The 18,068-nt window shown below is 42.9% G+C and overlaps 1 protein-coding gene across 5 annotated transcripts in view; it reads right to left on the reverse strand.

Moving 5' to 3' along the window:
* DENND1C (DENN domain containing 1C) overlaps positions 1-18,068 on the reverse strand; it is a 73,656-nt gene extending 55,588 nt beyond the window's left edge. For 4 of the 5 annotated variants that reach the window (XR_009761130.1, XM_061613910.1, XM_061613908.1 and 1 more), the window contains exons 1-9: positions 17,980-18,068; positions 15,458-15,522; positions 7,640-7,683; positions 6,540-6,589; positions 3,500-3,619; positions 2,423-2,492; positions 2,219-2,299; positions 1,070-1,159; positions 380-430 (exon numbers count right to left, since the gene is read on the reverse strand). Coding sequence is in view for 4 of the 5 variants with exons in the window: in XM_061613910.1 (XP_061469894.1) it covers positions 380-430; positions 1,070-1,159; positions 2,219-2,299; positions 2,423-2,492; positions 3,500-3,619; positions 6,540-6,589; positions 7,640-7,683; positions 15,458-15,522; positions 17,980-17,996 (588 nt within the window). In the remaining variant the exon portion in view is untranslated. The remainder of the gene's footprint in view (positions 1-379; positions 431-1,069; positions 1,160-2,218; positions 2,300-2,422; positions 2,493-3,499; positions 3,620-6,539; positions 6,590-7,639; positions 7,684-15,457; positions 15,523-17,979) is intronic. The other variant, XM_061613909.1, reaches the window with a different exon arrangement.

Raw genomic sequence — 18,068 nt, forward strand, 5'->3', positions numbered from 1 at the left:
CTGCGACCTCTCCCCCAACAGAATTGAATGGATACTGTATAAGAGCAATAGGGACTTTCTCCCTCTGCATCAACCATGCCACACTCAAACCCAAGGCTTGATTTGAGTCAGGGCTCACTTTGGCTCTCAGAATCTATACTCAATGCCAGTCTCAGTCCTGGAGCACTGAAAATGCCAGTTTATAAAGAGAGCAGATAAAGGCGCTTATGCAGAGTGTCTTCTGCAACAGGATAATTGCAGCCAGGCCCACAGGTCAGGGATTATTTCAGGAAACATCATTTCCAGGATACTGGTATCTCTCTTTTCAGAAAGTAAACACTGCCCGCACAAACCTCAACCATCTACCCCAAAGCTCCATGACAGAACAATTGTGACTTACACTTTCAGGAATGGTGGGGAGTTTGCCTTGGTCAGGGGCAATGAAATAAGCCTGGCACAGAAAAGAAAAGAGGTTGATGATCTGGTCTAATCAGAAGAAGATTCTGTGAAGCAAAGCAAAAGATGGTAGTAGCCTGAGCCTCATATTTTTATGGCTGGTAGCTGATTGGCCAACCATCATGTTACACTAGGCCAAGCAACATATTATATGGGGAGATTCATGATTGATCTCCCAATGGGATGGCCAGATATGCATCACCAAGAAAGGACTAAAAAAAAAAAAAGGACACTGATGTGCATATGCAAATTTAGAAAATTACCATAATTTTAATAAACAAAGAGTCTTGTGGCACCTTAAAGACTAACAAGTTTATTATGGCAGAAGCTTTTGTGGATTTAAATATTTAAGTCTTTAATGTTCCACAAGATTCAATCATTTTTGTTGCAAGGGACTAACGCAGCTAATCCCTCTGGAAATAATTTAAATAGAAATACACTGCATCTCACTATAGTGGGGAACAGTGTGACCAGGTGACCTGTACAACTGCTCAATCTACTGTCCAGGTACTAACTGATGATGGGCAACTTCAAGCCCCCCCATCTTCCTCCTTAGGATTGTTTAAACTGGACCTTGAAAGAGAGGACTGTTCTCCGTAAAGTAGTACACATGGCTACCCTAGTTCTGACTCACCGGTGCAGTCCCAGGGTTCAGATCCTGGCTCTTGCCTTGTCTGTCCAGATCCTTCTCTGATGAAATTTTTAATTTGGTCATCTTTGGATCCTTGCAAGAGAACAAGAAATTGTTAAAAAGGAACCCAGAAATATATAATGGGCATTCCAAGCCAGAGACCCAGGGATCAAAACACTCAACGCAAAGAATAAAGGTAGACAGGTCAGGGACTGTTTCCATTTTTAGATTTTCCAATAATAATACGTACTTTGAAAACCTTCATCAATCATCACACTCCACTGTCTTTCACTTCCATGTAAACTGAAGACATGATAGAAACCCTTTAATGCCACAGCTTACTATATTGAGGAGCTTAAAAACAATCCCTGTTTATCTCATTTTCCAGCTCTTTCTAGGGCCACTGTCATCCACATCCATACATTTAAAGAACATGGCTTCCCCCCAAAACCCTGGGAACTGTAGTTTGCTAATGGTGCTGGGAATTGTGGTTCTATGAGGGTACACTACAATTCCCAGGATTCTTTGAGGGAAGCCATGCACTTTAAATGTATGGTGTGGATGTGACTGTGATGAGCCTTTGGCCTGATCCAGACCAAGAGGGTTCTTCTTATGTTCTCAGGGACCAAATCAGATGCCAAACAGATCTTTACATTTAACATGATTTTTTTTTAATGTAAATAGCATCAGCTGCAAATGCATGTGATAATTATCAGAATTCCTGCAGGCATGGAGGGGAAATATAACACTTTCCTCCCCTGAAATTGTATTGGGAGGAAACCTTCCTTTGGTACCAATGGGGGATTTTCTCCTAATGTAAATTCCAACTTCACAATTGAAGCAGGGATAGGAAAGATTCATCTCCCCTCCAATGCTTGCTATGATCCCAAACATTATCTGTCCCCCCCTCCACTAATGCTAACTTTTTACACTTTTTAAAAAACTTGCAAAGATGCCTAGTATGGCCCCTAGAGTACCCCATCACTGCATCTTTGCATAGCAAAGTGCTGCAGCCTCCCACAGAGATGTTTAAAGGCATTGCCAAGAAAACAAAAAATAGCGGCTGGCAACTCTACCCAAAGCTCAGGATGTCTTAAGACTTTTCTATGTCCGGAGCAGATCCTTCTACAGATGAGAGAGGCGAATACTTACAAATTCAAGACTCATGGGACCGCTGAGACTAGGCACAGGGTGGAGATACAACGCTGATAAGAACTCATCTAGCTCTGTGAACTGGTGGAAGAGATAAAGGCAGAGGTTGGTGTTTGAATAACAAAAAAATAGGAGCAGGGGTAAGGGGGAAACATAGAGGAGGCTTGTTGGGCTCTGAAATAAACCCAGAATTCGTACTCTCACCTGCTCCTTGGCTAGGTTGTCTCCAATGTAGTTCAGGATCTTATAGAAAACTTCAAACCAGGGCAAGTAACTGTAAAAAGAAGCAGTGGCAGAGGCATCAGGACACAATTTACCAAGCAAGAGCACATGCTTTATATATGCAGAAGCTTCCATGTTCATTCCCTGTCCTCTCCAGTTAAAAGGGTCTCAATTGGCAGGGATGGGATTGGAAAGACCCCCAAGACAGGATCAAACGGTGAGTCATGTACCCTTGGACCAAAAATCCAATGAAAATGATTTAATACGACCAATGTGAATAAAAATATATAATTATCATATAATAAACGGACACCAACTTAATAAATAATCAACTTACAGAAACTGTACTAAGTATAAAACTTTGGCCAAACATGTTCAGACTTCCCCTCTGCCTAATGTTGCCTTAGGCAAAACATTCTCTCTCTCAGCCTTAATCTCCTGTCTGCAACAATGGGGATGATAATGTTGGCATAACTTACAGGACTCTGGCAAGGTTAATACTGGGCATATATGGAGACCTTTCAAATGTTAAAGGGTGTCACCTACATTAACAACCCTTTAGGTTTGGAGAGACTTATTACTATCCCTATAGCTCAATGGGGAACAGAGAGAGAGAGAGAGAGAGAGAGAGAGGCTTGCCAATGGCCACTGACTGAGTGAGTTAATGGCACTTCTTGAATCATTCTCACCAGGACTGATGGGAGCTGGAGTCCAAGAGCATCGGTAGGGCCAATGGTTCCCTCCTCTGCACTATATAAATGTTAAATTTTATTGCTTGTGGTTTATTTTCTAAAATGCCCTTAATTCTTAAGTACTCTCTTTTCTTGTGGCTCTAGTCTTCTTACTCCACATTATTTTCTAGAGAGACCAACACTAGCACGGCTGCTCTGATTCACAGGATACATTTAGCCAGCAGGAGGTGAGGCAGCCTTGAAAGAAACAGAGCAATGAGAGAGACTTGTAGGCCTTTGGGTCAATCAAAGCCAAAACAATGTTTCTAGCAGTAACATGTTAATCGCTTCCTGTGAGAGGCGGCTAAGGAAGAGCGGACCATCATACCTGAGGATACACAGGCAGGTACGGAAGCCTATGGCCAGTCGGCAGAAACCAAAGCGCTGCTTCCCCTCCATGTCGGTGAGTGCAAAAGTGAAATGTTGGATCGTGGGGCTCTTCTGAACCCTTAATAAGGAAATGGGGGGACTGTGTAAGACGGGTACCATTTTGGAGGAAGAATACAATAAATCAGCTAAAACAACAAGACTACAAAAATAATATTACATATGCTTTGGTGGGAAACAACCCACTTTGATAGATGGACAAAGCTGTTGCTTAAATATGAGTACAGCAGGATATAATGCTCTATATAGCAAGACCAAAATGATAAGAGGTGGTCATAAAGCGTGTCTGTGCAAGAGCACAAAAGGTAAATAAGGGGGCGGAATATGATAGAAGCTTAAAAACTTATAAATGGTGTCGTGAAAGTGGATTGAGAGGTTTTCTCCCTCTCTGCTAAGAACAGAACCCAGGATCAACAAATGAAGCTGAATCAGGACAGACAAAAGGAAGTATGTCACACAGCACACAGTTAAACTATAGAATTTGCTGCTACAAGATGTGAGGATGGCCACTAATCTAGATGGCTTTAAAAATGAGTTAATAAGGCTATTAAAAGCCAGTAGTCATGATGGTTGTGTACCACCGCCAGAATTAGGGGCACCACGCCTCTGAAAACCAGTTGCTGAGGAACAACAGTGAGAGAGGGCTATTGTGTTCATGTCCTGCTTCTGAGCTTCCCAGAGGCATCTATTTAACACTGTGGGAAGCAAGTGGCTGGACTAAATAGGCCTTTTCGTCTGATCCAGTGGGGCTGTTCTTATGGATGCAGGATCCAATCTGAGAGGCTGTGAGACTCCCAACTAAGGCTCCAGGTGATAAATTAGCATAGCAGTTAGTTTTACATAAAAATTAAACATGGGACAACCATTTTCTGCAAATCCATTCTCAATACTTTAATGAATTCTAGCTCACTAGCTCCATGCTGGAGCTATCCTTTTTATTCCTTAAGGCAGTGTTTTTCAAAGTTCTGGCTGCTGCAGAACACTAATTTCTGAATTAAAAATGAGAAACACACTTCACTCTTGCATCCAAAAATATTTACTTTTAGAACCTGCAAGACTAAGGGTAGAAACACACTTACCGTTCTACCGATACCAGTGCGTCTCCACCTCTTTTTTCTGAAAATGGGGGCATACGATGCTAGTCAAACCCTGCCCCTTTTTACTGTAAAACCTGGTGGGATTAGCTTGAGTGTGTGTGTTTTTAATTCACTTCAAAGAGATTTCACAACTGATCAGCAGATCAACCCATTCCCCCTCCAGGTGCGGCCAATGGAAATGCTTTGCTGTAGGCAACTAGTGTGATCACAGCCTAAGACTTGCCTGCCCCCAGACAAGCTTCTTCCCACCTATCTACCCTTTCTGTGTATTCTAGATGTGCCTCCAGATGGAAGGTGACAAGTTAGAACAGGGACTCATTGGACACACAGGAAGCACCCTGTTTTGAGTGCTGACATGTCATCTTCCTGCAAGGAGTGACTGAATTATCCAATCATGTCTGACGCGGAGACACCACGGAATGCGTTTTACCATCTTCGTCTGGTAGCCCAACTACGCCCCTATCTGGACAGGGACGACCTCGCCTCCGTTGTTCACGCTCTGGTAACTTCAAGATTGGATTACTGTAATGCGCTCTACGTAGGGCTGCCCCTGAAGACAATTCGGAAGCTTCAGCTGGTGCAGAACGCAGCTGCCAGACTACTGACGAGGACCAGTCGGTCTTCGCATATAACACCTGTCTTGGCGCGCCTGCACTGGCTTCCTATTTGCTTCCGGGCGAGATTCAAGGTGCTGGTTCTTACCTATAAAGCCTTACACGGCGTGGGACCTCAATACCTTGTGGAATGCCTCTCTCGATACGAACCTACCCGTTCACTTCGTTCAGAATCTAAGGCCCTCCTCCGGGTACCAACCCATCGGGAAGCCCGGAGGGTGGTTACTAGATCTAGGGCCTTTTCTGTGGTGGCCCCTGAGTTGTGGAACAGCCTCCCCGAAGAGGTACGCCTGGCGCCTACACTTTTATCTTTTCGGCGCCAGGTAAAGACCTTTTTATGCTCCCAGGCATTTTAATTTTCTTAACCATTTTAATCTTTTAATCCGTATTTTTAATTTTTGTCATATTGTGTTTTTGTAGTGTTTTTTGTTGTTTGTTTGTATATGTTTTTATGATTTTTATTATGATATATTGTATTTTGTTTGTTCACCGCCCTGAGAGCTATTCTGCTAAGGGCGGTATATAAATTGAAATAATAAAATAAAATAAATAAATAAATTATCTATCTCTAACAGAGGCTAGTTGGAAGTAGACAAGGCCAGAACACAAGATCATGTAGAAGATAGTAGGCATCCTCTTCAGTGGATGAGTACTTTGAGCTCACAAAAAGCCTTTATTATTTTATTAATTTATTTCTTGTTCACAGACAGAGGTTTCATATCACTCCCCAAACATGGAACTTTTTCCATGCAGATAGTTCATGTCTGAAATAACAGATGGTATGTAATCACATACAGAGATCAAATGATGTACTTCCATGTGGGTACTGATGACCCTATAATAAAGGTTGGAATGGCTGGTCACAGTGAAGGAGGAGACAAGGTCTCCATAGTAAAGAGAATCCTCCAACTAGGGTAAAATTCTGCAAGTCCATATCTAGAACAGGGGGAAAGTTATAGAAGGGAAGCTTATTCCCAGTCTTCAGGGTGCTGCTTCCCGCTAGATGGGGGAACCTGTAAACAAAGAGGAGCCTTCAGTGGGTGGCTTGGTGAGGATTGCTAACCAACCAGGAAAAAAATAGCTTTTGTGACTTTAACGGCAATTTGATTTGCAAAAATCCGCAATAAAGCTTTTTGTCGTGTGGCAATCTGCTCATCAAATTGCCACCAAAGGCACAGCTACAGTGGCTGGTGTTAACAGCTGGGAAGCCTAAGTTGCAAAGGTGTGTTTGAAGTGTAAGCATTCCCCATTCTTGCAGGACATTACAAACCTTTCTGTATCAAAGGGGAAGCAAAACTTGGGCAGTATCTGGATTGATTCCTGCAGGAAAAGAGAAGTATCCTTGGTTATTACAGGACACAAACCAGCCTGAACACACAAAAGGGCACCTAGAGAAGATCTCTGAATGGCAAGGAAAAGCCTTGTACATGTATAGAACATGCATTTACAGCACAATCCTATACATGCCTATGTAGGAAGTAAGTCCCAAGTAGTTCAGTGGGGCTTACTCCCAGGTAAATAGTACTGCAGTCTTGGCCTCCTTTGCTAACTGAATGGGAACAATGACTTATAAAGGGCTGCATGGGGTGCTTCCCCCTCCCCAGCTTATAACCAAGAATGAGGGGGAACTGTGATCCTCCAAATGTGGCTGGACTGCAGCTCCTGTCATCCCTGGCCATTGGCCATAATGGCTGGGGCTGATGGGAATTACAGGTCAACAACATCTGGGGCGACACAAGTCCGCCGGCCTTGGCTTCTAAGGAGTGGGTGCCTATGTCGCTGTGCTGGGAGATGTTGGAGTGCCTGGGGCTGTTTTCCAGATACTTCATACCCTCCTCCAAAACCTCTCCTTGCCATCACCAGACAGCATAGTTTATATTTGTGGGGGGTGGATATACAGGTGGCGGATGCAGCCTTGTATTGAATAACTTGCCTGACATTCAACCATAGGGATATGGAATTCCATGCAGGTGAGTGAATGAAAATCCATGTGAGCGAGTGAGTGGTTGTCAGTAGAACCAGCCTGCCTGGTGGAACTGAACTGTTTTTACAAGCCTGCAAATAGGCTACTAGCCCCTCATCAGACTAATAAAAAAAAAAGTTGCAGGTGACCAATATTTTTGGCTTCATTTACAAAGCTGTGTTTAATGGTCGCTACTCCATATCTTTGAATTCCCTTCAGTTTCATTAAATCGTTTAATCATTCCTCAGAATTTTATCTCCATGTCAGGAAAAGCTTCATCTGTTTAATTTCTGTGTGTCAGGTTGTTTTTCAGAATAAAGATGGTGAAGAAGAAGACTTTAGCACATGCTAGCAGTTATTTAGGAATGCAAAGGACTGAGCATAGTGGAATTGGGCAGCTGGCCTACCTGGTCGTCGAATTCCAAAGGGAACTGTCTAAGCACTGGAGGATCTGCACAGAGAAAGAGAGCAGAAGATAGCATATGGAACACAGATATACTAAATTTCAAATGGCTTTACATGGGAACCAAGCTTGTTTGGACAGACCACAGGAATCATGATTGTCATCAAGCCCATGCCAGATCTAATTGCTTAAATGCTAGGAACCATCGCAAACTATGTACCACGTCAGCCCATTGTTGGTTCATCCAGCTCAGAAGTGTCTACACTAAGGGTAGCTAACGTGGTCTCATCCAATTGTTGTTGGACTTCAACTCCCATTATTTCTGATCATTGGTTTTCACTGAGTTGCAGGCAGGAGTCTTTTCTGGCACTACTTGGATTCTACATGCAAAGCAGGTGCTCTTCATTGAGCTACAACCCTTCCTTGTCAACCATTGATTAGCTGAGGCCCACTTCTATGGAATTCAAATGCTCTTGGTGTTGTTATTTAACAGAGCACAGGCCCTATTTTCTGTCACTTGTCCCTGTTAAAATATTCCCCCTATTTTGTTTGATTTTTTAAAACCTTTTGGGGGGAGGTTGGGAATGGCTTTTTAAAAACCTGCAATTGTGCACACACCTCAACAAAGTTTTTTAGATCACAGTCCCCCCTCTCCTGGGTGGACTGGATACATCTTGACAATAATATGTGTAAATGCACATCCACAGAAATTTAATGCCAGGACCCTCTTTCTCTGTGAGGGACTGCAGCTTAGAACAATGCAGAAAATTCCAAGTTAAATTCCTGCTGTCTCACGTTAAAAAGATCTGGCAAAGGAGAGCCCCCAGGCCGAGCCCCTAAACTCTCTACCATCCACCAGATCCCAACCACCATGTACAAGTTAGAGGTGTATTAAAACACCAGGATCAGTCATTAGCAAGTTCAGTTAAAAGACCAGTGCTAAAGATCTTGGAGAGCTGTTGGAAGCCTCTCAGAGGAGACACAACTGGGCTAACTTTACCAGATGGATATGGTGCAAAACATCTCTGCCTAAGACCTTGGAGAACCACATCTGGATATGAGATAGGTGGGCAAGAAATCTGACCTATGCTTCATCACCAGCATAACTGCAGTTTGATACTAAATGTTGCAGAATGATCTTGAGTTGCACTTATCTACTATATATATTTTTAAAGTTGTTTATTTGTCTGTTCACTATGCATTTGAACACTTCTTAAGATATTGTAACCAAATTCTGCACAATGGTCCCTGAGATCAAGGAGCAGGTTTTCTTCTATGTTTGGATACAACTGGACATCATTTTGAAACAAGATGGCAGACTGAACCTTTCAAAACTGCTCTGTTTTTTTTTTTTTGGTTTCTTAGAATGCCCAAGCAATGCTGGAAACAAAGCTACTAGTAAATATCATAAGTACAATCAGATCCATTGTAAAATTAAATATTCTATTCAACTTTTAAAAAGGAAATTGTTATGGTCAATTTACTAATGGCCCCCTATTCCAGAAGCCAGTGCAGAAATGATTTATCACATGATAAACGAATACAGTGGATACAATAGGCAAAGAAGAGCCTTCTGTGCAATGAGGGGTGCAACTCAGGTAGTAGGATCCTTGCGGTAAGAACAGAATGTTACAAAAACATCTATTTTTATTTGTGAAAGTTTGGGAACTGTACAGATCCCCTTACGCACAGAGCAAAGATACTCTATATGGCCAACCCTCTGTACATCAAACCATGAGGCCTAGTACCTTGATTCACTCTTTCAAACTACAGAGTTTAATTTTGTCCGGGAATTAAGAGTGCTTAACCCTGACACATGTTTTTTCAATGCTAATGCTCAGAATGTAGAAAATAGCAAGAGCAACAGCCTACAGAAAGTGCCTCCATTTGGAAAATGTATATATTTCCCTTGCCACTGAAGAGCCACAGCCCCAATGCAGTTGGGATTTGAAGCATGGCTTCCAGGCATGCATGAGACGCTGCATCCCAGTTGCAAAGACTAACCAGTGCAGACACAGGAAGGAGAGAGGCAAGACAGGAGATGATGAAAGAGTCTTGTGCTGTCTCTGCATAGAAATTGGATCTCTCTCTCTCTCTCACACACACACACACACACACACACTTTCCTGAGTAGCATAGCTTAAGTAGAGATTTCCATTTCCCCTCTTTTTCTAATTGTTAACAACCATCATCCAACTGTCATCTCAAGCCATCTAGAGACCACCACAGTAGGGAGCAGAAGGGGGCACAAAACTTAGGTACCATCTCTATTGAATAGAGACAACTTGGAGCACATGGAACTGAAAGGGATGAAGAGGGATAAGTGATAATTGATTTCCTTATGCAATCTTTGGGCTACTCTAGAAGAGAAAGGTAGGAGCCTGGTACACAAATGAGCACCTGGCACACAAAGATCCACACTTACCTAGAAACCACTGCCCAACATTTACTGAGGGTTGGGGTTGGGCATTCCACCTAGCTTTCTTAAAACCTTTGCTTATCTAAAGACATTTAAAGGAGCAGATCCAGGTTCACTGTGAGATAGTTAGAAGGGGCTCAAGGTGTTCGTGGGGTTTCTTGGGTGTTTTTTGTTCTCTTGTTGCCTTGTACTGCCTTCAAGTTGAACCCGACTTATGGCGACCCTATGACTAGGGTTTTCATGAGGCTGAGAGGCAGTGACTGGCCCAAGGTCACCCACTGAGCTTCATGGCTATGTGGGGATTCGAACCCTGCTCTCAGAGGTCGCAGTCCAACACCTTAACCACTACACCACACTGGGTGTCACCTTGTTGCCTTAAACAAATGTAAATTGTTGGGTTGCCACCTTTTTGTTTATTCTCCCCCCCCCCCAGTACTGAGGATGGAGCTGCTGCCTGTTATGACACCTGGGAAGCACAAGGATGAAGGCAGAAAATGCTGCCTGAATAATCCTGATTCCATACTGACACTATGTAATTTTTGTTCCTGTACCAAGCTGAATTCAGGACTTGTCCACTGTTCACGGAGCATTTTTAACAGGCGGGCAGAGCCGCCCACCTGTCAATCATCTGATGTCATTTGATGTCAGGTTATTCAAATTCAAAGTAATAATTGGGAGTGCACTCTAAGTGCAGTTCAGATTCTGCAAAGAGTCTCTGAATGCAAGTTGGAGCTGCAAAATATAGGACCTGCTTTTGACAGAGACTGAGTCCGCTCAGGAGGTTCCTAGTGAAACCACTAGGGTTGCCATATTCCAGTTCCACAAATCCGGACAGGCTAATTTGCATATTATGCAAATATTTGCATATTGTGTGCATATTATGCAAATTATTTGCATGTTAATATTTGGATTGTACAGTTGTTTTGTTTTTGTGCCTAGCAATTACCACCAAAAACTGGGGAAAGATGTGAGAAATCTTTTTTTAAAAAAAACTTACATTTTCAGCCTTAAATGCCTAGACTCTAGTTTCCAACGCTATGGAATATTGATTGATTGATTAAGAGGATTTATATCCTGCCCTTCTGCTGTTAAAAACAGAGCTCAGCACAGCTTACAAATATAATAAAAACAATAAAAATACACAATCAATATAAAACCATAATAAAAACACAAAATAGCAACAAACATAAAGTAAGTCAGGGCAGCAGTACGGTTAACCATTACATACAATATATTTCAAAGATGTGGTGGGTGGAGAAAAACAAGAAGCCAAAATGTTAGAAAAAGGAGTCTTTCACACCACATGCTCAGTTCTAAATACTGTTGCAGCAAGTTTTACAAGTTCCTCCAGTATTCCACTGACACACGCACTCAGACATTCAAAGTATCTGTAAGTTTCTTAGGTTTTATAAAAGCAGAGCTTTGCTTAACTCAAAATTTCTTCTCCCTTTGATCAACCACATCTACACAGGTTCCATCTCCCTACTCAAAATGAAACTGGGCCTGGAAGTGTGCAACAACCCCACACATACCTTGCTAATTAGATCACCAGTGCCAGGATGTCTGTCTTATCGACTACTCTCCTGCTCCCCCCCCCCGCACCGGGCATCATGACCATATTGACCCAGTGAAAAAAGCAGATAAGAGAAAAATCAACTCATTTGAAATGTGGTGCTGGAGGAGAGCTTTGTGTATACCATGGACTGCAAAAAAGACCAATGATTGGGTGTTAGAACAAATTAAACCACAACTATGAAACTGAGGTTATCATACTTTGGACACATCATGAGAAGACATGATTCACTACAAAAGACAATAATGCTGGGAAAAACAGAAGGGAGTAGAAAAAGAGGAAGGCCAAACAAGAGATGGGATTGATTCCATAAAGGAAGCCACAGACCTGAACTTACAAGATCTGAACAGGGTGGTTCGTGACAGATGCTCCTGGAGGTAGCTGATTCATAGGGTCGCTGTAAGTCGTAGTCGACTTGGAGGCACATAACAACAACAACCTCTTCAAAGTACTGATAAGCCTCTTGTTTTAATTAATAATTATAAATTCTTGCTCTTATCACTAATGGGAGTTAATTATCTTGCATATGCCCATAGTAAATTTTCAGATACTTTCAGACCCTCAGCAATTTTCAAGTGGTCTATGTAATGTAGAAGAACAGTTTGGGAACCCCTGGAATAAGACTATATGTCCCTATGCTGCTCTCACCCCTCATTTAGGTGCCTGGGATGCATGCGTGTGGACATACCTCCTTACAATTATGGAAAGTGATTCTTAATAAGTCTCCAGACACAAAGTTACATAGGTATTTATCAGTAGTTTAGTAGAAAATTCAGAAGTGCAGAGTCCCTTCATGCTAGTTGCAGCCATATACACCCTTTTTTGCTCCTGGATTAAGAATGAGATCTTTGTTAATGCATTCTCTCACAACAACAAACATCTCTAGGAGCCAATCAGCATGTAAGTGGAGAGCTTTAGCAACTGAGAAGAGTCTTCTCAGTGGCTGACTCACCTCCTTTCACTCTGATTGGCTCCAATCAGCAGGAAAGACAAGGAAGCCTATTAGAAGACTCTTCTCAGTGACTAACACACTCCCTTTTCATGCTGATTGTAGGATGCTTGGAGACATAGGGACCCTGCTCCCCAAAAAGCAGAGGAACTGAGACCCCCTACACTCCTGGTGCTTTTGAACATGACCGTAAAATATTTTGTGACGTGCAAGTTCGATATGACATTATTTATTAAGTGTGCTTAGGATCACACTGATGGCATTCCCAAATATGTACTTTCACACAGACTTTGGTTTTCCATAACACAATGTTCGTCCAAGCCTCCACACTTGCAGGGGGCACTACTTGCACACCCCTTCCATAAGCACATCAAAGTTGGATACACACCTGAACCAAGACCCAGACAACAGGGTATTCAAAACGAAAAGGTAATTACAGTGGCTGAGTAGATCTTGTACAGTGGTTATACTGACTGGACAACCACTGTCCTTCATATTTTACAAAATACTTTTTCCTATATAGAAAATACTTTTTCCTATACAAATATTAAATTTCTGTATATGAAAAAGTAATATATGAAGTGGTCTCAATAGTGAGAAAAGTAAACAAGTGAATGGTGACCCAAATGTTTTTCATTCTCACGTTATGAAGCTAGCTGCCAGATGATGTATTACATTCCCTACACGTGCAGCGTAGACAAAAAACAGCACCCAAGCCACCATTCAATACATGCACGTGTTCTTTCGAACATCTAAAAGTAATGTGTGACACAGTCCTCAAATGCCTTATAAGATGCCTCAAACATGGTCTCTTGTTCTACCAGCATGCCTGGTAAATTGCTTTTAGAGAGGTTCACAGTTATGATTTCCTATTTATTTAATCTAAAAATATTTAAAATACATAAAAACAGCCAGGGGAAGATACTGGGGAAATATAAAACAAATACAAATAAAAGGGGGGGGAGGTGAAGAGACCTTAAATGTGTAATAAAAACATCATCATCAACAACAGCAATAACAAAAAGCAAACCAGGAATATCACTGGTTGATTTTAAACGTATTTGGCTGACACTTAATGTTAAACAATACAATAGTCCCTGCCAGGATCGTGAGCCAGCCCAGTGTCCACCTAGGGCAGGCGGGACTCACCCTCCTCCTCTGTGTTCTTCAGCCGCCTCTGCCCTCTGCCCTCATGCAATAGTCATGCCCCACCAGACTGCCGGCTCCAGCAGGCAACAGAGGCTGTTCTTGCCACCATTTGCCTTCCCCAGGCCTGGAGAAAAAATGAGGCTGCTTTGCCACCAAAGAAGGGAAGGAGCTGTGTGTGCGCATGCACACCTCTCAGCAACTACCCTGCCGGCACATCTGCCTATCTGTCCCTATGCAAAGGCATTGCAATGAGGTTTCTATCTAGACACTGCCTCAGGTCAACCAAACTGAAACACAATCCTGGCTTCACTGATTGGCTGCAATCCTGAACGGGCGGGGTTAAAGCTAGGAAGTGTATACAGTACAGTACAGATTTGATTAAAAAAAAGATTTAACAGTTGGGGCGGCGGCTGGCGTTTTTATGTATATCTCGAGAACCGGACCACCTAGAAACTTAATTTTTTAAAAAAATTAAAGCTGAGAATCCGGGCCACCTAAGGGGCTAAACTGGCACCGAGACAGAATCCGGGTAAAACCCTGCTAACCAGGCAATATGGCAACCCTAAACCAATCCCAATGGGGCTTGCATTTGGTGTCAAATTTAAAAGGTGCCACATGTAAGCCCTACTTGCAGAGGAACAGTAAGGAGCACATTCTTAAGGATCTTAGTTGTCCCTTTGTTGATAAGCTTTACCTGCCACACACCTTTGGGTTCCCAGATGTTGCCGGACTACAGTTCCCATAATTCTCGGGAAAGGGTGCCCTAGTCTAGTATCTTGTTCCCAGCTTCAGCCAGCCAAAAGCTTCTGGGGAGTCTACGCTTGTCCTCTCCCATTGTTTGTCCCACAGCAATTGGTTTTGAGGGGTATATTTCCTCTGAACATGAAGATCCTACTTAGCTATCCTGGCTTATCCCCATTTATAGATCTCCCTCTCTATGAATTTGTCTAATCCCCTTTTAAAGCCATCTTAACCAATGGCCATCATCATATCTTGCAGCAACAAAGTCCATATGCTAATTATTTATTATTATGCTGTGAAAGAAAACACTCTTGTTTCTCCTTCCTGTAGCTAATACCAACCAACTGATTTGGAGTTCAAGTGTTATCAGAGAGGAAAGAAAAATGATCTCTGACCCATTTTCTCCACATCATGTGCAAATTTTATTCCACCATGAGAGCCTTGCAAACAACCCCAAAGCAGAGAACCGCAAACCAAAGGTTTGGCTTCTGTGGCTCTCTTTTACATATTTTGGCCATCACACATAATGGAGGGGGGGTCCAATGATGTCACTCAGCTGACATTAAGACTTCCATCAGCAGAAAGGGCAGGGAAGCAATTTATAGGGATTCACCTTCTCTGCTGCTGCCCCCTTCCCTGTGTTCCAACTACATTTGCTCTGGAGGGTCCCCCAGCCCTCTGGATTAGACGTGTTAGGGCTGCAGAGGGAAGGGAAAGTGCCAAAATTTGCTCCCTTCCCTGTTCTCCTCACAGAAGAAGCCTCAGCTGAGTGACAGCCCATAGACTGGGAGGTGGATGAAGCAGCAGGGAGGCTGCTTTTACATAAAGAGGCTTCATCTTTGACCTGGGATTGTTCCCAGCCCACTTCCTCCCAGCAGGGGCCATTTGGATCCTCCTAGAAATCTGACATACTGATGGCACAAATATGTTTCCCTCACTACCACCTCCCTCCACCCTAAAAGCATCTATTCTCACTATAGTCGAGACTCACCATCATCTGCAAGTGTTGGACAGGCAGCTTCAATGAACAGATCAAATATTTTCTGAGGATTTTCCCTGAGGAGAGAAGAGGAACCAATAAACAGAGATCTGCCCTAGTAATTGACAAAAGAGTCTCAGAAGCCATGTGCATTTTGGTATGTGAGTACAGCTGACTGTAAAGGGTAGAATAAGATGGAGGTATGCTGTTGACAAGCGTGGGAATCAAGATTTCCTGGCATAGCATGAGGTTCAGGTCACGTTTAAGTAAACCTGTAATGTGTGCCAGTTCCAAGCATTTTAAAAACAGTTTTAAATCAGATGGGGTTTACTGAGATTTCCGTTTTCTAGCTCACGCTATCTTTGTCACTGTTAATAGGATCCATACTAACTATTTCAAGCCTCTATCTACCTCATCCTCAGTCACATTAAACAAAATCAGCACTGGAATTAATGTCACGTTATATCCCTATAACTTGCACCTTTTGTCTCCAGAAATTATTTAGCACATGTTCCGGAGATTCACATTCGCGGCTGAATATTTCCAGCATTTAAAGTGGGTCTCTGAACGAATTCTCAAATTCTGTTGAGCCTGAGTGGTATTAAGTACCATCATAATAATAATAAATTGAGGACAAGAAATCATGGTGTTTGGGGGCACTGTTGTGTTTAAACCTAGAGTTCCATGGGGGCAGTCTAAGGCCTCACAGGACAGCCCCAATGGCCACCTAGAGAGCAGCAGATGAGGGGAACAGTGGCAAGAGGGCCCACCTGGACTGGCCTTGGTATGATGGGCTCAACTGGGGCTGATGCTGGTTGTCGCAGCATCCTTTCTTCCTATTATTGAAAAGCATTTATAGTACTAAAGTGCAACAAAATGCTGGGAATCAAATGACACACACACACACACACATTCTGTAACAAAATGTTTCAGTATTTCCTAATCAGGTAAGTGCATGATTACAGATGCTCATTTATTATTTTTGCCTTACAAATATATTGGGTGGGGAAGAACAGAAATGTTAATTGTGTCCTTACAACTGATGTAATACACAAGGCTGTCAAAAGTTCCCCTTCCTGGTAAGACCATTTAGTCCAAGGTCTAAAATTAGCTGCAGTGCTGCATGGGGGAGGAGTTTCTTGCAAAAAGAAATAGGCCCTCTCTCCGGGCACAGCCTGCCTATGGTAGATTTTTTTGGAGTTGGGGGTATTTATACAAGAATGTGCAGCCTATTTGACATATTTGAGCTGCGTTTCATGCCAGGAAAAGGTATTGCACTCTGTGCCTTGGAGATACAGAGTGAATAAGATTTCCGCTATCCTACCCTCGTCTCTCTAGTTAAAAAGTGGTATCAGGTCCCAGAGTTGGGAAAGAGAACCTGCAGCTGCCACCAGTCAGAACAGAAGATAATGTATGGTCAACGAGATCACAAGCAAAACACTGGAAGGACACAGAAGGAGCAGTGCTTTGGCGGAGGTGAGATTTGTCCGACATGTTCACATTCTGAAAACGAAAGGACAGTATATTTAATACTCACAGCCAGATGTATTTTCTCTGAAGTAAGTCTTATTGATTTTGATGCCATTAACTTTAAAGTAAGTGTGCTTAGGACTGCAGCTTTATTTTAATTTCCAATGTATGATCCAGCTATAATTTATACTTGAAAAGTGCCTTTCTTGGGGAACCTGCAATGTGAGGAAGAATGATGTACTTCCTATCGAGCACAGGAAGTATGCTCAGTGAGTACTGTGTTGGATGCTCTTGTATAAGGCAACTTCCTATCCTCCTAACCAGAGGGGGGTGGCAGGGGATTTGAAAGAAAATCTTCAGTGGAAGGTCCCTAGCTCAGAAGTGAAGTATTGTGTATGCCTTGTAAAGTTCCTTATGCTTTGCATACAGCTCCAGTCCTTAGCATCTCCAGCTAAAAGATCTGAGACAGAAGGGCTAGAAGGTTCTGAGACCCTGGAGAGAATTGTTGCCTTGTGCGGCTGACAACTCATGGTTGGATTGACCAGTGGTCTGACTCAAAGGCAGCTCCATATGCAACTGGGCAATCCACCCACTAGACCCTTGCTGGTTCTTGTAATCACTGTTGTTTCTTCTAGAATCCCATCACACACAATGGCATAAATCAGAGTGGACACCCTGTGACCCTCCAGATGTTGTTGGATTTCAAGTCCCATCAACTCTAGCCAGCATGGTCAGGGAAGATGGGAACTGTAGCCCAGTAACATCTGGAGTGCCACAGGTTGTCCACCCCTGAGCTAAACTGTTTACAAGCTGATCCAAGCAGTACATGTTTGGAAGACCTGGTCTGTAGCATGCTCTCCAGCATTGCAAGGTAACCTGCTGGGATACAACTCTCAGGTCCCTTGGAGGAAAATGTTTCTAGTTTTCCATCCAAGCAGGGATTGGATAGATCCTGACTGACTTTCTACTGTGAAGAATTAAAGCTGAAGAAAAATGAAGGTGAGCTGGCTATGCACACACAATGCCCCACCCTCCTGCTCATAAAACCCAGCCCCTGGTCTTACTTGATCCGGGACCCCATTCTCCTTGGCTCATCCCATCACATCGTCATCCGAATGAAGCCCCAAAAAGGACAGTCTTTCCTTGCAACCAG

This window comes from Rhineura floridana, chromosome 3 (assembly GCF_030035675.1).
Source record: "Rhineura floridana isolate rRhiFlo1 chromosome 3, rRhiFlo1.hap2, whole genome shotgun sequence".
NCBI classification, from domain to species: Eukaryota; Metazoa; Chordata; class Lepidosauria; order Squamata; family Rhineuridae; genus Rhineura; species Rhineura floridana.